We start from the raw sequence: 21201 nt of genomic DNA, 5'->3' as shown, positions 1-21201 counted from the left end.
TAATAGTCATTTTGATTAATGTGAGATGGTATCTCACTGTAGTTTTCATTTGGATTTCTCTAATGATCAGTGATATTGAGCATTTTTATAATATGCTTGATGGCTAAAAGCATGTCTTGAGAAGTGTCTGTTCATTTCCTTTTCCTACTTTTTAATGATGTTGTTTCTCTCTTGTAAATTTGTTTAAGTTCCTTATCGATGTTGGATATTAGACCTTCATCAGATGCATAGTTTGCAAATATTTTCTCCCATTCTGTAGGTTGTCTGTTTACCCTGTTGATAGTTTCATTTGCTGTGCAGAAACTCTTAAGTTTAATTAGATCTCACTTGTCAGTTTTTGCTTTTATTGTGATTGCTTCTGGTATCTTTGTCATGAAGTCTTTGTCTGTTTCTGTGTCCAGGATAGTATTGCCTAGATTGTCTTCCAGGATTTTTATAGTTTGGGGTTTTACATTTAAGTCTCTGATCCATCTTGTGTTGATCTTTGTATATGGTGTAAAGAAGAGGTCCAGCTTCAGTCTTCTGCATATGGCTAGCCAGTTATCCCAACACCATTTATTTAATAATGAGTCTTTTCCCCATTGCTTGTTCTTGTCAGCTTTGTCGAAGACTAGATGGTTGTAGATGTGCGCCCATATTTCTGGGTTCTTTATTCTGTTTCATTGGTCTGTGTGTCTGTTTTTGTATCGGTACTATACTGTTTTGGTTACTGTTGCCTTGCAATATAGTACATTTTGCTTAGGATTACCTTGGCTATTCAGGTTCTTTCTTGGTTTCATATATATTTTAAAATAGATTTTTCTAGTTCTGTGAAGAATGCCACTGGTAGTTTGATAGGCATAGCATTGGATATGTAACTTGCTTTGGGCAGCATAGCCATTTTAATAATATTGATTCTTTCTATTTGTGAATATGCGATGTTTTTCCATTTGTGTCTTCTCTGATTTCTTTGAACAGTGTTTTGTAATTTTCATTGTAGAGATCTTTCACTTCTCTGGTTAGCTGTATTCCTAGGTATTTTATTCTTTTTGTGGCAATTATGAATTGGATTGCCTTCCTGATAAAAAGGATTTGCCTTCCTGATATGGCTCTTGGCTTGGTGGTTGTTAATGTGTATAAATGCTAGTGATTTTTGTACATTGATTTTCTATCCTGAAACTTTGCTCAAGTTGTTTAATCAGCTGAAGGAGCTTTTGAGCTGAGACTATGGGATTTTCTAGATATAAAATCATGTGTCTGCAAGCAGCGACAGTTTGACTTCCTCTCTTCCTATATAGATGCCCTTTATTCCTTTCTCTTGCCTGACTGCTCTGGCTAAAGTGTGATTATTATTATTAAATTATTTGAAAGTATCACTAAGCACAGAAAGAGTATTATTAGACCATACTTCTGTTTTAAGCTTACATGTACAAATATTACTTATACTCTTTCAAAAATGTTTTATGCTGAAAAGCCACAATACAGAAATTTCTAACTTTAATTCTCTATGTACTACTTGAGAGCAAAAATGATATTGGTAAGATTGTGGGTCTGAAAGCAAAAAAAAAAAAAAAAAGAAACCAAGTTCTGTTGTATCAACTTATCAAATTATTTAATTTAATGTAAGCCAAGAGCTTGTAAGGCAAATATTTCTGTCACTGACTTTACATACGTCTAGACTGGCAATGGCCTCAGGGACTTTATACATTCACATATAAAATAAAAGAAACATTTTTTATTTATTTTATTTATTTTTATTTTTTATTTTTTTTGAGACGGAGTTTCGCTCTTATTACCCAGGCTGCAGTGCAATGGCACAATCTTGGCTCACTGCAACCTCTGCTTCCTGGGTTCAGGCAATTCTCCTGCCTCAGCCTCCTTAGTAGCTGGAATTACAGGCGTGCACCATCATGCCCTGTTAATTTTTTGTATTTTTAGTAGAGACGGGGTTTCACCATGTTGACCAGGATGGTCTCGACCTCTTAACCTCGTGATCCACCTGCCTCGGCCTCCCAAAGTGCTGGGATTACAGGCGTGAGCCACTGCGCCCAGCCCCAAGAAACATTTTTTAAATGTTAGCTGCACTGACATGGAGACTTGATAAAAACCTAGTGTGCTGCATTAAACATAACACAAGAAGAAAAAGAAATGTAAATAATGAAACAGCAATAAATCTCCATCTTTACACTTCTGCGCTTATTTCTGTTTATAGCATACGTTCAAATTAAACCACAGACTAAATATATATTCAAGCTTACTTTTTAAAAGTGACTCTCTTCTCGCCACCCAAGATGCTAAAAGGAAAGAAGGCCAAGGGGAAGAAGGTGGCTCCGGCCCCTGCTGTCATGAAGAAGCAGGAGGCCAAGAAAGTGGTGAATCCCCTGTTTGAGAAAAGACCTAAGAATTTTGGCATTGGACAGGACTTCCAGTCCAAAAGAGACCTCACCCGCTTTGTGAAATGGCCCTGCTGTATTAGGTTGCAGCGGCAGAGAGCCATCCACTATAAGGGGCTGAAAGTGCCTCCTGCAATTAACCAGTTCACCCACGCCCTGGAACGCCAAACGGCTACTCAGCTCCTTAAGCTGCCCACAAGTACAGACCAGAGACAAAGCAAGAGAAGAAGCACAGGCTGTTGGCCCAGGCAGAGAAGAAAGCGGCTGGCAAAGGTGACGTCCGCACTAAGAGACCACCTGTCCTTCGAGCAGGAGTTAACACTGTCACCACCTTGGTGGAGAACAAGAAAGCTGAACTGGTGGTGACTGCACACGACATGGATCCCATCGAGCTGGCTGTCTTCTTGCCTGCCCTGTGTTGTAAAATGGGAGTCCCTTACTGCATTATCAAGGGGAAAGCAAGACTGGGACGTCTAGTCCACAGGAAGACCTGCACCACTGTCACCTTCACACAGTTTAACTCGGAAGACAAAGGTGCTTTGGCTAAGCTGATGGAAGCTATCAGGACCAATTATGACAGATGCGATGAGATCCGTCGTCACTGGGGAGGCAATGTCCTGGGTCCCAAATCTGTGGCTCGCATTGCTAAGCTCGAAAAGGCAAAGGCTAAAGAACTTGCCACGAAACTGGTTAAATGTACACTGTTGAGTTTTCTGTACATAAAAATAATTAAAACAATACAATTTTCCTTCAAAAAAAAGTGAAGTTAAATGCATTAAAAAAGAATGATGGACTTTACCTCCTTCCCTTTGAACTATGTGATAGAGATGGACATTGTGTAGGATATGTTCTAGATCTTGATCTGTGTAACCTTTATCATGCATATCATCCACTGAATCAGGGTAAATGACTTGATCCCGAAGGCTTCCAAGAGACATATATGGCCTGTAAAACACCAAACACACAAAAACCCTGGTGGAAAATCATATTAACTTACTCAGTGTTATATCTTGGCGGTCTGAAAACATCCACAAAGACTTTAAACCCTACAATTCCAGGATAATATTTGTTACCTGGTGATAAGTACTTCTCCTGTAGGCACTGATAACTGCTAAACAATACCGTTATGTTTACATAAAACCTTACTGACACATGGACACAAGAAAAGCTTCTCCAAGAAATCATCTAACATTTTCTTTTTCTAAAAAATTCGGTTTTATTTTTTATTTTTTAGAGACAGGGTCTTGATATGTTTTCCAGGCTGGTTTCAAACTCTTGCCTTAAACGATCCTCCTAACTTGATCTCCCAAAACACTGGGATTACAGTTGTGAGGCACAGAACCCAGCCACATGTAACGTTTTCAGCAGAGAAATACTGTATATACTTTGTTTCACTGTTTTTGATAAATATTGCTTCTGTAATTCATCTATAATTATTTGGGTTATATATTATACAATTTGGGTTTTGACCCAGCAATGTGAACAGCCAAAACAACAAAAAAATAATTCATAGTAAGAAAGACACATATTAAAACTACCGTGAGTTTCTTACTTATCATATTGGCAAAAATTCAACATCTTGATAACTCACTGCACTGGCAGGCCTATGGGTTAAGGAGTGTTCTCATACTACAGTGAAAATGCAGAATGCTACAACTTTTACGACGGGGATTTGGCAGACTGACAGGGCATTTGCCCTTTGACCCACTTCTGGGAATTTTCTCTGAAAATATACTTCTAAAATACAAAAAAAGATGCATAAGGTTATTCATTACAGCTTATTTGTAATAGCAAAATATTGAAATACAACGTAAATACCCATAAAAAGAGGCTGATGGGGGAGGGACTCAAGATGGCGCGGTGAGAACAACCCAGGATTGGAGTTCTTGGTGAATGCGCGCAGGGTGAGTCAGGGCCGCATTTCCAGATGGATCTTTGTTGCCCACAGAATGGGGAAATTCCCAGGTATAAAAGAGACATGGGATAAAAGAGGCAGAGGTTTTGGCTGGCGCAGCCGGCAGCTGGTGCAGCCGGCGGCCGGCGCTATAGGACAGCGGCGTTCTACAGCGCTCCACACAAAGCACACTGGTCCGGGTGCCCTGTTGAACTGGCAATCTGAGACGTTAGAGGGCTGAACTTGAGACTGAACGGGACTTAGACAGTGAGCCAGGCCAGGAGATTCCAGGGAAACAGCATTTGGGGTAGCGCAGTGGGACAAACAAAACGGCGATTCCAAACGCTCTGGGTGCAGGCACAGCTGAACCCAGGACGGTGAAGCTCGGTGGGGGAGGGGCATCCGCCATTACCAAGGCAATCTGCCCCTACTGAGGTACATGCCCATTGCTGACACATCCTGCCGTTGCCGAGGCAACCCGCCACAACAGAGAGACTCCACCGCAGGGCGTAGCCCGTGGCAGCAGGGCGGAGACCGCAGCAGCACAGCAGAGCCTGCAGAAACAGGGCGAACCTCACACCAGCAGGGCGGAGCCTCGGCAGGCAAATAGTGACTAGACTGCCTACTAGCTGGGCAGGACAGAACAACGGACACTGACAAAGAAAGCCCCAACCCCCGAGACAGAGCATCTGAGAAAAAAAGGTTTTTTTTTTAATGAGCTCTGCTACAGCTGAATTAAACGTAGCAGCCTAACAGCCCTAAATGAACCACAGAGCTCACAGCTCAGCACGTGAGCTCCTATACAGTACAGACTGTCTGCTCAAGCAGCTCCCTGATCCCTCTATATCCAAAAGACTGACATTTGGCAGGCATCATTCTGGGACAAAGATAGCAGAAAAAAAAACTGGTAGCATCCCTCACTGCTCCACAGCTGCTATAGGTGTACTCCAGACAAGCAGGGCCTGGAATGGACCTCAACAGTCTTACAGTGGAGGGGCTAGACTGGTAGAAGGAAAACCAAGTAACAGAAATACTTCATCATCAACAATCTGGGCGTCCACTCAGAGACCCAATCGAAAAGTCAGCAACTACACAGATGACAGGTGGATAAATCCACAAAGATGGGAAGAAACCAGCTCAAAAAGGTGGAAAACACCCGAAACCAGAACACCTCACCTCCTACAAAAAACCAAAACTTCTCACCAGCAAGGGAACAAAGATGGACAGAAAATGACTGTGAAGAAATGACGGAATTAGACTTCAGAAGGTGGATAATGAGAAACTTTTGTGAGCTAAAAGAACAAGTTTTAAATCAATTCAAAGAAACTAAGAACCTTGAAAAAAGATTTGAGGAAATGATAACAAGAATGGATAACTTAGAGAGGAATATGAATGAATTAAAGGCGCTGAAAAACACAATACAAGAACTTCGCAAAGCATGCACAAGTTTCAACAGCCAAATTTGACAAGCAGAAGAAAGAATATCAGAAGTCGAAGATCAACTCAATGAAATAAAATGAGAAACCAAGATCAGAGAAAAAAGCGCAAAAAAGGAATGAATAAAGTCTCCAAGAAATGTGGGACTATGTGAAGAGACCTAACCTACGTTTGATAGGTGTACCAGAATGTGACGTAGAGAATGAATCCAAGCTGGAAAATACTCTTCAGGATATTATCCAGGAAAATTTCCCCCACCAAGCAACACAGGCCAACACTCAAATGCAGGAAATACAGAGAACACCACAGACATATTCCACAAGAAGAGAAACCCCAAGGCACATAATTGTCAGATTCAACAAGGTTGAAATAAAGGAGAAAATACGAACAGCAGCCAGAGAGAAATGGCGGGTCACCCACAAAGGGAAGCCCATCAGACTCACAGCAGATCTCTCGGCAGAAACACTACAAGCCAGAAGAGAGCGGGGGCCAATATTCAACATCCTTAAAAAAAAGAACTTTCAAACCAGAATTTCATATCCAGCCAAACTGAGCTTCATAAGTGAAGGAAAAATAAAATCAGTTGTGAACAAGCAAGTACTGAGAGAGTTTGTCACCCCCAGGCCTGCTTTACAAGAGCTCCTGAAAAAGGCACTACACATAGAAAGGAACAACCAGTACCAGCCATTCCAAAATCATGCCAAATGCTAAAGAGCATAAACATAATGAAGAATCTACAACAACTAATGGGCAAAACAGCCAGCTAGCACCAAAATGGCAGTATCAAATTCACACATAACAATATTAACCCTAAATATAAATGGACTAAATGCACCAATCAAAAGACACAGACTGACAAATTGGATAAAAATCCAAAACCCATCAGTGTGCTGTATCCAGGAAACCAATCTCACATGCAAAGATACACAAAGGCTCAAAATAAAGGGATGGAGGATGATTTACCAAGCAAATGGAGAACAAAAAAAAGCAGGAGTTGCAATTCTCATCTCTGATAAAATAGGCTTTAAACCAACAAAGATCAAAAGAGACAAAGAAGGCCATTACATAATGGTAAAAGGATCGATACAACAAGAAGAGCTAATGATCCTAAACATATATGGGCCCAATACAGGAGCACCCAGATACATAAGGCAAGTTCTTAATGACTTACAAAGAGACTTAGACTCCCACACAATAATAGTGGGAGACTTTAACACTCCATTGTCAATATTAGACGGATCAACCAGACAGAAAATCAACAAGGATATCCAGGGCTTGAACTCAGACCTGGAGCAAGCAAATCTGATAGACATTTACAGAACTCTCCACCCCAAATCCACAGAAAATACATTCTTCTCAGCACCACATCACACCTACACTAAAATTGACCACATAATTGGAAGTAAATCACTCCTCAGCAAATGCAAAAGAATGGAAATCATAACAAACAGTCTCTTAGACCACAGTGCAATCAAGTTAGAACTGAGAATTCAGAAACTAACTCAGAACCACACAGCTCCATGGAAACTGAACAACTGGCTCTTGAATGTTAACTGGATAAACAGTGAAATGAAGGCAGAAATAAAGAAGTTCTTCAAAACCAATGAGAACGAAGACACAACATACCAGAATCTCTGGGACACATTTAAAGCAGTCTCTAGAGGAAAATATATAGAAATAAGTGCCCATATGAGGAGAATGGAGAGATCCAAAATTGACACCCTATCGTCAAAATTGAAAGAGTTAGAGGAGCAAGATCAAAAAAACTCAAAACCCAGCAGAAGACAAGAAATAACTAAGATCAGAGCTGAACTGAAGAGATAGAGACACGAAAACTCCTTCAAAAATTCAATGAATCCAAGAGCTGGTTTTTTGAGAAGATCAACAAAATAGACAGACCACTAGCCAGATTGATTAGAAAGAAAAAAGAGAACAACCAAATAGATGCAATAAAAAATGATAAAGCGGAAATCACCACAGATTCCACAGAAATTCAAACCATCATCAGAGAATATTACTAACAACTCTATGCACATAAACTAGTAAACCTGGAAGAAATGGATAAATTCCTGGACTCCTGTGTCCTCCCAGGCCTAAACCAGGAGGAAGCTGAAACTATGAATAGACCAATAACAAGGTCAGAAGTTGAGGCAACAATTAAGAGCCTACCACACAAAAAAAGCCCAGGTCCAGATGGGTTCACAGCCGAATTCGACCAGACACACAAAGAGGAGCTGGTACCATTCCTTCTGAAACTATTCCAAATAATCCAAAAAGAGTGAATCCTTCCCACATCATTTTATGAGACCAATATCCTGATACCAAAACCCGGCAGAGACCCAACAAGAAAAGAAAACTTCAGTCCAATAGCCATGATGAACATAGATGCAATAATCTTCAATAAAATATTGGCAAGCTGCTTGTAACAGCACATCAAAAAGCTTATCCAACATGATCAAGTAGGATTCATCCCAGGGATGCAAGGCTGGTTCAATGTATGCAAGTCTGTAAACGTAATTCACCACATAAACAGAACCAAAAACAAAAACCACATGATTATCTCAATTGACGCAGAAAAGGCATTTGACAAAATTCAACAGCCCTTTATGCTAAAAACCCTCAATAAACTCGGTATCGATGGAACGTATCTCAAAGTAATAAAAGCTATTTATGACAAACCAACAGCCGATATCATACTGAATGGGCAAAAACTGGAAGCATTCCCTTTGAAATTCGGTACTAGACAAGGATGCCCTCTTTCACCACTCCTATTCAATATAGTACTGGAAGTTCTAGCCAGAGCAATCAGGCAAGAAAAAGAAATAAAGGGTATTCAAATAGGAAAGGTGAAGCCAAATTGTCTCTATTTGCAGAACACGATAGTATATCTAGAAGACCCCATCGCCTCAGTCCAAAAACTCCTGAAACTGATAAGCAATTTCAGCAAAGTCTCAGGTTATAAAATCAATGTGCAAAAATCACAAGCATTCCTCTACACCAATAACAGACTTAAAGACAGCCAAATCAAGAACGAACTGCCATACACAATTGCTACAAAAAGAATAAAATACCTAGGAATACAACTCACAAGAAACGTAAGGGACCTCTTCAAGGAAAACTATAAACCACTTCTCAACAAAATAAGAGAGGACACAAACAAATGGAGAAACATTTTATGTTTATGGTTAGAAAGATTTAATATCATGAAAATGGCTATACTGCCCAAAGTAATTTACAGAATCAACGCTATCCCCGTCAAGCTACCATTGACTTTCTTCACAGAACTGGAAAAAACCACCATGAACTTCATATGGAACCAAAAGAGAGCCCGCATAGCCAAGTCAATTCTAAGCAAAAAGAACACAGCGGGGGGCATCACACTACCGGATTTCAAACTATACTACAAGGCTACAGTAATCAAATCAGCATGATACTGGAACCAAAACAGAGATATAGACCAATGGAACAAAACAGAGGCATCGGAGGCAACACAGCATATCTACAACCATACAATCTTTGATAAACCTGACAAAAACAAGGAATGGGGAAAGGATTCCCTGTTTAACAAACGGTGTTGGGAAAACTGGCTAGCCATGTGCAGAAAGCAGAAACTGGACCCCTTAATGACACCTCACACTAAAATTAACTCCAGATGGATTAAAGACTTAAACATAAGACCTGGCACCATTAAAACCCTAGAAGGAAATCTTGGTAAAACCATCCAGGATACAGGAGTAGGCAAGGACTTTATGAACCAAACACCAAAAGCATTGGCAACAAAAGCCAAAATAGACAAATGGGACCTAATCAAACTCCACAGCTTCTGCACAGCAAAAGAAACACTCACTAGAGTGAATCGGCAACCAACAGAATGGGAAAAAATCTTTGCAGTTTACCCATCTGACAAAGGGCTGATATCCAGAATTTACAAAGAACTCAGACTTACAGAAAAAAAACAAACAAGCCCATTCAAAAATGGGCAAAGGATATGAACAGACACTTTACAAAAGAAGACATATATGAGGCCAACAATCATAGGAAAAAATGCTCATCATCACTGGTCATCAGAGAGATGCAAATCAAAACCACACTGAGATACCATCTCATGCCAGTTAGAATGGCGATCATTAAAAAATCTGGAGACAACAGATGCTGGAGAGGATGTGGAGAAAAAGGAACACTTTTACACTGTTGGTGGGAGTGTAAGTTAGTTCAACCATTGTGGAAGACAGTGTGGTGATTCCTCAAGGCCTTAGAAATAGAAATTCCATTTGACCCAGCAATCCCATTACTGGGTATATATCCAAAGGACTATAAATCGTTCTACTATAAGGACACATGTACACGAATGTTCATTGCAGCACTGTTTACAATAGCAAAGACCTGGAATCAACCTAAATGCCCATTGATGATAGACTGGATTAGGAAAATGTGGCACATATACACCATGGAATACTATGCAGCAATCAGAAATGATGAGTTTGTGTCGTTTGTAGGGACATGGATGAATCTGGAGAACATCATTCTCAGCAAACTGACACAAGAACAGAAAATGAAATACCGCATATTCTCACTCATAGGAGGGTGATGAAAAATGAGAGCACATGGACACAGGGAAGGGAGTACTAAACACTGGGGTCTATTGGGGGGAAAAGGGGAGGGCCAGTGGTGGTTGAGCTGGGGAAGGATAGCCTGGGGAGAAATGCCAAATGTGGGTGAAGGGGAGAAAGGAAGCAAAACACACTGCCATGTGTGTACCTATGCAACTGTCTTGCATGTTCTGCACATGTACCCCAAAACCTAAAATGCAATAAAAAATAAAAAAAAAAAAAGAGAGGCTGATGGAATAAACCATGGTACATCCATCAGGCAGCTGTACAAATGGATGAGGTGGGCCTCCCAAACTGATATAGAGTGATTTCCATGATATATTGTTAAGTTGAAAAGCAAAACACAGAGGGAACGATCCACGATGGCTGATCACTAATATCTCGGGATTGCAGCTCCCAGTGAAAGCGCAGAGAACGAGAGGACGCCACACTTTCAGACAAATTTTTGTCACTCATGGAGCTGAAGATTCCCAGTGGAGGAGCCACATGGTCGCCAGCACGACTCTTGTGGCCAGCACACCGGTTTTGCTGGCACCTTGGCGTGGCAGCTCTTGGTGCAGAGTAAACGGGACTGGTTCCTTTTCTGACCAATGTTTGGAGCTCCGGGAAGGCAGAGGTGCCTCTTACAGACTCAAGAAGGAAGCCAGACTGGAGATTCCCAGGCAGAAAAGCACCATCGGTCTTACCATCACTGTTTTGGCCGGAGCAGTGGGTTTCTCAGATTTCGGCCCTGGGAATTAACAACTTGGACATCCACTCAGAGACCTAATTTGAAAGTTGGTAATTACAAAGACAACATGTGGATAAATTTACAATGATGGGAAGAAACCAGCATAAAAAGGCTGAGAATACTCAAAATCAGAATGCCTCTCCCTCTAAAGAGGATCACAGTTCCTCATCAGCAAGGGAACAAGGCTTGATGGGAATGAGCACATCCCATTAACAGAATCAGGCTTCAGAAGATGGATAATAAGAAACTTCTGTGAGTTAAAAGAACGTGTTGTAGCCCAATGTAAAGAAAGTAAGAACTTTTAAAAAAGGTTTGACGAAATCCTAATGAGAATGGACAACTTAGAGAGGAATATAAGTGAATTAATGGAACTGAAGAATACAATACGGGAACTCCAAGAAGTATGCACAGGTTTAAACACTCGAATTGTTCAAGCAGAAGAAAGGATATCAGAGGTCGAAATCCAACTTAATGAAATAAAATGAGAAGACAAGATTAGAGAAAAAAGGATAAAAAGGAATGAGCAAAGTCTCCAAGAAATGTGCGACTATGTGAAAAGACCAAATTTACGTTTGATAGGTGTACCTGACTGCGACGGAGAGAATGAATCCAAGCTGGAAAATATTCTTCAGGATATTATTCAGGAAAATTTTCCTAACCTAGCAAAGCAGGACAATATTCAACCCCAGGTAATACAGAGAACACCATAAAGATGTTCCTCAAGAAGAGCAACCGCAAGGCACATAATCGTTAGATTCACCAGGGTTGAAACAAAGGAGAAAATACTAAGGGCAGCCAGAGAGAAAGGTCAGGTTACCCACAAAGGGAAGCCTATCAGACTTACAGCAGATCTCTCAGCAGAAACTCTACAAGGCAGAAGAGAGTGGGGGCCAATATTCAACATCCTTAAAGAACAGAACTTTCAGCCCAGAATGCCATATCCAGCCAAACTAAGCTTCACCACTGAAGGAAAAATAAAATCTTTTATGAACAAGCAAGTACTCAGAGATTTTATTACCACCAGGCCTGCTTTACAAGAGCTTCTGAAAGAAGCATTATACATAGAAAGAAACAATCAGTATTAGCCTTTCTAAAAATATACCAAAAAGTAAAGAATATCAACATAAAGAAGAATTTACATCAACAAATGGATAAAACAGCCAGTTAACATCAAATGGCTGTAATCCTAAATTTAAATAGACTAAATCCCCCAATCAAAAGATACAGCCAAAACCCAACAGCATGTTACATCCAGACCCATTTCACATGCAAGGATACACAAAGACTCAAAACAAAGGGATGGAGAAAGATTTACCAACCAAATGGAGAGCAAAAATAAATAAATAAATAAAAAGCAGAAGTTGCAATTCTTGTATCTGATAAAATAGATTTTAAAGCAACAAAAATATAGTGGTAAAAGGATGAATGCAACAATAAGAGCTAACAATCCTAACACCCAGATACATAGAGATTTAGACTCAATGAGACAAAACTAATAAGGATATCTAGGCTCAAACTCAGATCCGGAACAAGTAAACTTAATAAATATTTATAGAGCTCTCCACTTTAAACACACAAAATATACATTCTTGTCAATACCACATGACACCTACTCATAGGTTTAAATGAAATATTGATTAGCCATTATTCATAACCATTTTTTTAGAATAAAGCAACATTTCCGTTCTCTCTTCCTCTTTTTCTTCCTCTTTCTTCCTCTCCTTCACTCCTTTTTTTTCTTTCTTTCTCTCAAAAAAAAAAAGAAAAAAGAAATCAACTTGTAGACCTCTAGATCCAGGCTGGCAGTGTCTCTCTCACTGCCTGATTTCCTTCCATCTCTTCTCTCCCTCCCTCCCTCCCTCCCTCCCTTCCTTCCTCCCTCCCTCCCTTCCTCCTTTCCTCCCTTCCTGCCTTCCTTCCTTCCTCCCTTCCTCCCTTCCAAAAAAAAAGAGAAAAAGAAAAGCAAAACACAAAAGGAGACAAATAGCAGGTTTCTCCCCTGCGGCACTTTCGCTTATTGAATCAGACAACTCCTTGTTGTCGAGGGCTATCCTGTGTATAGTAGGATTTTTAGCATTATACCTGGTGTCTACCCACTAGATGTCAGTAGCACCCCTTCCTGTAGTGAACCAAAAACATTGTCTCTAGATATTGCCAAATGACCCTGGGGGACAAAATCTTCCCAGTTGAGAACCACTTCTATGTACAAAGAAAGCAAAATGAAATCTATACATACCCATTTATCTTTACAAAAGGAATCACAGGAAGAGTAAACCAGAAACTAGTGAAGTTGGTTAGGCTGAGTATTCTTTCTATTAATATAGTTTTTACTTTTGGAATCCCATCAAAGTGTTATTATTCAATAAATAAATAAAATTAAACCAACGAAAATGAAGGAAGAGACCTTAAAATTGAATACAACAAGAAACCATTTAACTGAATAGTATATCCAAAGGATAAAGTAACCTCACACAGAGGGGGATGGAAGTGGGGATGAATTATTCCATGCAACTTTTGAACTTGGCTACATAATTTCAAAGTCAGAAAGAATCACATGGAAATCTTGAGCCTTATTTACAAGTTTATTTTTGGTAATGATAGAGTGGTAGCAATTCTGAAACTATTTTATGTATATTGTAGGGTGGATTAAGTAAGTAAATGGTTTGGTAATGTTAGGAGCAAGAATTCTCACTGTGGAAGAAGAAAGATACAATTATGCTATGTGAGAAGTCAAGAGAAAGACTCTACCATTTAATTTGAATTTGAGTATCAGTATGAATTTATATTTTTTAACAAAAAAAAATTCTAGCCTTATCCACATCTGGAACATTCTAATATTATCCTTTGAGAAGCACACATCATTACAGTAATGTCATAAATTCAATTGTGGACCCAAAAAGATCTATCTTAATCCAGACCCCCATATCTGTAACTGAAATCTTATTTAGAAACAGAGTCTTTGCAGATTTAATTAAGGTTCTTGAGATGAGATTATTCTAGAATAACCAGATGAGCCCCAAATCCAATAAATGCCCTTATCTAATGAGAAGAAACCCAGCAAGGAAAAGAAAGCCATGTGAAGAAGGAGACGGAGATGGGAGTTACACCACCACAAACCAGGGAATGCTTGGCACCATCAGAAGCTGGAAAACAGGAAAGAAATAACTCTTCCCTGGAGTATTCACAGGAAGTGGATTGCAGATACTTTGACTTCTGGTGCTCAGGAATGTGAGAAAATAAATTTATGTTGTTCAAACCACCAAGTGTTTGGTAATTTGTAGCCCTTAGAAACTAATACAAATAGTATCTCCGTAAAAAGTTTATAACCTGAATCACATCATGGGGAAACTATCACACAAACTGAAATTGAGCTATTCTCTTAAAAAAAAAAAACAGTAATAGTCTCACACTGTTTAAAAATATCAGTGTCATAAAAAAGAAATGCTGAGAAACTCTTTTGATTAAAATAAATATAATATATAGACGTGGCAACTAAATGCAATGCATGACAATGGATTGGGATAAACAAGTTGCTCTAAAGTACAGTGTTATGACAATTGGTGAAATTTAAATATGGACTGTATTTTAGACACTAATATCAATGTCAAATTTCCTGAATTTGATGAGTATACTCTATTCTTTGAAAATATACCCTAAATTAGTTAGGGGTAAAATTTATGATTACTGCAACTTAATTAAAAAATACAAGGTGTATATTGTAGGTATGTGCCTGGAGAAAGAAAGAAAGAGGACAGATTTTCAAATACAAAATGTGTTTTACAGATGAATTAGCTACCTATTTTCCCATGGTACACAAGCCATTAGGTTGAAGGATAGACAGCACAAGCTTATTTTATAATATATTTAATTATTATTTGAATTCAAAATGTTTATATTCATAGACATATATTTCACACATCATAAAATTCACCGTTTTAAAGCATACAGGTCAGTGGTTTTTAATGCATTTGCAAGGTTATGTAACCATCATGACTAATTCCAGATCATTTTCTTCATCCCAGAAAAAAAATCCTATACCTAATAGCAGGTATTTCCTATTCCCCTTTCCTTTCAACCCTGGCAACCACTGATCTATTTTCTGTCTCCATGGATTTGCCTGTTGTGGATATCTCAAATCTCCGGAACAATACAATATGTGGTCCCCTGTGATTGCCTTCTTTCCATTAGTATAATGCTTTCAGGTTTGTCCATGTTGTAGCATGTAACAGTTCCCTTTTTTTGGCTGAGTACTATTTCACTGTAGGCCGTATTTGATTAGTCCATTTATCAGCTGACAGATATCTTAGTTGTTTTCGCTTTTTTGTGTTATGAGTAATGGATATATGCCAATGAATGAAAATACTGAAGCATATAATTTTTAGATAAACTGCCAGACTTTTTTTCTAAAGTGGCTACATCATTTCTGGCTGCATTTCTTGTATCATATCTCTCTCTGAGGCTTTCCCTTCTGCCCTCTTCTTTATTTTTCCCTCTCCAGTATAACTATATTTAAAAAAAAATAGGACACATAGTTATGCATTTGTGTAGATTGTCTTAAGCATTCATATAATATGACATTATCTTAAATTAATATCAAATAATAATAGCATAAAATAGAAATTAGTCATAAGAGCCAAGGAGCAGTTTTAATTAAGTACTCTGAGACTACTCAGAAGAAGAAATACATAGAATCTCAGGAGAGAGTTCTTTTGCTGCCTTCCAAGGTGACATCAGCTCCAACTTAATATAGATCAGAAGCACAGATACTCTCCCACTATAGCATAAAACCCATATATAATTAGGTCTAAAGAATAGCCATGATACAATATACAACTGAGACCACAATGATAAAAATACATCTGTGCATTCATTTCACAAATGTTTCTAAAGGATTCTACTAGAGAACTTGATTAATTGGCAATATTTGATGATGAAATTCAATTTTATACCTAGATTTCAGAAAAGGCTGGCAATGTAGAATCACGATTGTGACAACTAGTTTTAGAGAAATGATTCTGGGAAATCATTGTAATGTCACCCAAAGTCCAAGCTAGAGGTACCTCACTTGTAAAATAACTTATTTTCATAATTATATTTGTTATGAGGACTAAATGAAACAGTGGCTTTTTATGGAGCTAAGTGAAGCAATGTACTCTGTTCACTTATTATAGTACACACACATGATAGGCACTCAATAAATGACATTACGAAGGCAAAAAAAGATCATTTCTACTTATGCTTATATGTTCTCCACTTAGGTGAAAATGTAACATCTTAAAAAATGGATACAAAAGATTTCTGTTTGGCCAGACAAGAGACTGGTGGTTTTTATTCCATAGTAAATTTTTATTGTTCTTGACATGACTGAGAATTAAATACCTAAATATGTAGATTTTAGATTATATTCTGTTAAGTACTCATGAGAATACCTCATTTACCTAGAAGCTATTGTTATTTAAATGATGTAACAGAGTATTTTGTAAAAAATACGTGGAATACCATGTATTAATAGTTTACTGGAGGAATTTATGGGGCCTCAGAAGTATCAGAATGCCCCAGGATGCCAAGTGTTTTCTTCGTAACAGGAATTTGGAGAAGCAAAACTGTGTAATTTCTTCGAAAGTCTAGTTTAATACTATTTTTAATTTCCTTAGACCTTTGAAATCAGCCAATTTTCTTTAATGGAAAGATACAGACATTTTTCTCATAAGGGCTCTTAATTTTAAGGCAAAGCAAAATATATTATGGTTTTACAATGCTTAATTTCTTATTGAATTTGTAATAGTCTAACAATAATATCTTAAATATATACTCCTGAAATTAGCAAACAAAATTTTAGCTACCTTTTTAAAAAATTTAATCAGGAGAAGATTTCCATAAAATACCAAATCATAATATGATGCTAAAGAGCTGCAAATGTGCCCCATTATTTGTCATCTGAGCTATTGTTATTTACATGATGAGTATACAAATTGCTCACTTTGAAAACTGATATGAATGAGAAAGTTGATGATCACATATAAAAATATTCATAAAATTATATATTTATTGAGGACTCATCAAATATTATTTTATTAAAGTTCCATTTTCTGTCAATTATTGTTTTATGATCATGTGAAATGGTAAAAATAATACATTCTATATATTTTTTATGTAAGTAGCAACTAAGGACACTTAGGCTTTTATTAATATAATGATTTAAAAGTATCATTATAATGTTAAAGCCACCACTGAATTCTCTGGAAAGGCGGTGTCAAGAAAGTTTGGAATGATATTTACTCAATTTGAAAGCACAAGGAAATGGAGGGCCCTATATCCAATGTTTACATAATTAGTTTGTACGTGATTCGCTTTCCAGCTCTAAGGTCTGGAATTTAACATTTTGAATCAGTTCAAGTTCAGTAGTCCTACCAATGTTGTACATAATAGATAAGCACTCAAAGTACCCTTTACTAAACTTTCCTTTCTAGATATATAGACATTCAGATTACCTTCTAAATATTTCAGGTAGACCAATTACCATGTCAGAATGTTACTGGCTTGCTCTGGCTCATGAGAAAGGGGATCCTGCAACATCTCGAACATAAGCAACAAAGGAAATGGTCGGATTGCTTCTACTTAGTAGCTATCAAAAAAGAAACATTAACTAGTTTTAATTTACTTTCTGTAAGTAAAAACCAGAATCATCTCTCTCTGTTATAGGAAAGCTATCAGAATAAATCCATAGGTATCACGTATCATTTAACAACTAATCCTTATTTAAACAATTATAGTATTTTTTTTTTTGCTTGGGAATCTAAAATTCTTTTAAATGTACATATAGTTAAAATTCAATTATAATAGTAAAATTATTTGAGATAAAATTCATTCCCCATGATTATGGCTTTTTATAGTTTTGTTACTAATGTCTCAAGGTGCTTTCATACTTTGCATTATAGTTCCACGGTTCTGTGTTAACATTTAAGAAATCTGACAGTAATGATTTTTTTTTTTTTTGTAAAATGTATTGATGTTTGTTAGAGTTACTTTTTTGTTATTCTCTAAGACAAAGCTAGAAAGAAGGGGAAAGCATTGAGAAGTGTTAGCTGTGTCTTTGTGCTTGGAGCCTCTGAATGATGCAAATTCTATTATTTTCTGAATTAAGGGCAAAAAAATAATTCAAATCCAGAGGAGAAAAGTGTAACATGAAAGGTCTATATGCAGAGAAAACAACATTTAAAAAAATAATAATATAAAATTTAATTGGAACAATATTGATAAAAATTTTGCAACAATGTTAACGGTATTTAAGGCATGAGGTGTGTTAAGTTTAAGAGTAATGTTCCACTAAGTACTGCTGTGTTGCTGTAGCAATAAGAAGTTAGCAATCTGAAAGCCATAAAATTTAATTATCAATAACTGATAATAACTACACATGCTGGGACCAATCATGTCATCAGATTTTTTTCATGCATAGAAAGAACTAGATTTGGGTCATTTATACTATTCTTAAAATAAATGTGACAAAAAGAAGAAATATCGAAGTGAAAATAGATATTTACTATTACTGAAATTATATCCTTTAGGACAAGGTATTACTAGGTTCCAAAACAGAGATAAGAATAGCCTAGTGAGAGCAGGGAAAAGGTTTATTTCCAAGTAATAAAAGCAGTATTAGGTTGGGCGTGGTGGCTCATGCCTGTAATTCCAGTCCTTTGGGAGGCCAAGCCAGGTGGATCACCTGAGGTCAGGAGTTTGAGACCAGCCTGCCCAACATGGTGAAACCCCGTCTCTACTAAAAATACAAAAATTAGCCAAGGTGGTGGCATATTGTAATCCCAGCTACTTGGGAGGTTGAAGCATGAGAATCTCCTGAACCCTGGAGACAGAGATTGCAGTGAGCCGAGATTGTGCCACTACACTCCAGCCTGGGTGACATAGTGAGATACTGTCTCAAAAAATAAATAATAATATCAGTGGAAGAATTAAAGTCTTGCTAAGCTGTTAAAATGCAAACTTCTCTAAATGTCAACTTTAAGAATAACCTTATATCAGGTTACCATTTAAATTCCTGATATCTGACCTATAAAAATTGCAGTTCTAGATGGTTTAATCTAATAATAAAAAATGAGGAGAACTTTTGAGTGAGAAGGAAGTTTTTTTTATTATTACTTTTATAAATGAAACCTTAGAAAAGTTAAAGATTTTGAAAAGTATTTTTAACATCCTTTCAAGCAATAGAAAGCTATAGAAAACTGTGTTTACATTTATAGATCTCTTTAAGAGAAAAAAAGATTTAAAACAACTGAACGGTACCAACTACTAAACAGGAGGAATTAGAATGTACAACTTATATTTCTGTCAACTGACTGCCCAAAGAAATTTATATAAAGGTTACTTGCTGTAACTTTAACAGTCAGAAAGCAAGGAATACAAGTAAATTTGCTACAGCAATCCTACTGAGCCTTCCTTGTGGCTAAAATAATTTTCTAAAAAAGGACATGTTAAATGGCAGATATTTATCCCCGTCATAAAGAGGATTATGCAACATACGTACTGCAAGCAACAAAATAAATAGATTGCCCATAATTAATGTAAGGTACCAGACTGTCTTGGCAGCGGAAACCAAATCTGTGGAGACATTCATTCATTCATTCATTCAATCACTCATCAGATATTTACTGCACAATTACAACACATTTACTAGGATCCTACCAGTGCTGTACAGAGACATGTGGATGCCTTTTCTAGCTTTTGTTCAATAAAAGTTTGTTCAGCAGTGACTTATAATGGGCAAAGTCTGTTCCAGTAAAGCACCTACTCCCCAAGCCCAGGTTCCCTTACTTTGAGGGCAGCAGGACAATGGATATGTAACCTACATATGCACTGGTACAGTACATAGGTATGGAGTTCTGTGAGGAGGCCTGGATTAAGCCACATCACATTCCTCCTTTATTCCAGCGGCTTTTATAAACCCATATTCCACTCTGGCAGTGGTCTACTAACCTGCCTCTTTCTTAAGCAAACACAGTCTTTGTCCTCAACGGGTGCACCTTGTTTGCCTTTTGGCAGCTAGATATTCACTAAGAATCGACAGGTCCAACAACTAGAGACTCAGTAAAAAATTGAGATAAAGATATTTAAAAGAACACTCCCCAGATTCTTACTTAGATCCTTTTCCAGACCGCATCCTCATTTTAAAAACCTGAGACTGAGATAAAAAGAAAAGCAGGGATCTCACTGAGAATACTTTAACAGCACACTTTCCTTCCACAGAGAAAGGAGGCAGATCAGTTCTTCTGATTTGATTTCATGTGCTTTCTAGTTTATAGTCATTATCTGGTTTTATACGCGTGATTAAACAATGTTGATATATAACATATAGTTCCCTGATCCCTACAAAAAACACGTCTTGGATTTGGAAGTTATTTATATAGAAACAGTAGAAAATGGAAGTTCATCATTTTTTATTTTTGTTTATTTTGATTTTTATTATTTTGAGATAGCATCTCACTCTGTTGCCCAGGCCGGAGTGCAGTGGTGTAATCATGGCTCACTGCAGCCTCAACTTCCCAGACTCAAGCAATCCTCCCACCTCAGCCTCCTAAGTAACTGGGACTACAGGTATGTACCACCATGCTCTGCTAGTTTTTTATTATTTGTATTGACAGAGTCTCCCTATGTTGCCAGGGCTAATCTTGAACTCCCTGCCTCAAGTGATCATCCCACCTTAGCCTTCCAAAGTGCTGGAATTATAGGCATGAGCCACTGGGCCCAGCCCAGAACTTCATATTTTAAAATATCTAAAAAACTTATTTGGTGCACGTACTTCTTAGTGTGCAGGGCAGTTGTGGCAATGTTGGTATTACCGTCATGCAAGTCCTTTCTGCAGAATTTCTTGACACAAAACACAGTCTTTGCTCTGTTGCAAGAGACAATCTCATCCTTTGATGACATAAAGGGTAAGTCATGATCTTTTTGTGGAATAATACATCCTGAAAATTAAGGCTTGCTTATTTTATATCTCAGCTAGAATTCTGATTCGAAATTAAGGTACTATTTTTGAAAACTTATTTAAAATTTTATAGAGAAATGAATTTTAAAAGAATAGAAAAGAGTAGAGAATATAATTTAATTTGAAAATGAATTGAACACCATTTAATTTTTTAAAATTTCACT

General features: G+C 37.6%; 1 protein-coding gene and 1 pseudogene across 4 annotated transcripts in view; one reads left to right on the top strand and one right to left on the bottom strand.

Annotated features, from left to right (window-relative positions):
• ABCD2 (ATP binding cassette subfamily D member 2) overlaps positions 1-21201 on the bottom strand; it is an 87531-nt gene that overhangs the window by 39605 nt on the left and 26725 nt on the right. For all 4 annotated transcript variants that reach the window (XM_054238173.2, XM_002752369.6, XM_009003638.5 and 1 more), the window contains exon 7: positions 3172-3317. In XM_054238173.2, the coding sequence (XP_054094148.1) occupies positions 3172-3317 (146 nt within the window). The remainder of the gene's footprint in view (positions 1-3171; positions 3318-21201) is intronic.
• Positions 2271-3161, top strand: LOC108593117 (large ribosomal subunit protein eL8 pseudogene; annotated as a pseudogene).

Source organism: Callithrix jacchus, chromosome 9, assembly GCF_049354715.1.
Source record: "Callithrix jacchus isolate 240 chromosome 9, calJac240_pri, whole genome shotgun sequence".
Classification (NCBI taxonomy): domain Eukaryota; kingdom Metazoa; phylum Chordata; class Mammalia; order Primates; family Cebidae; genus Callithrix; species Callithrix jacchus.
Note: the sequence above shows the minus strand (reverse complement) of the source record. Positions and strands in the feature narration are given on the sequence as shown.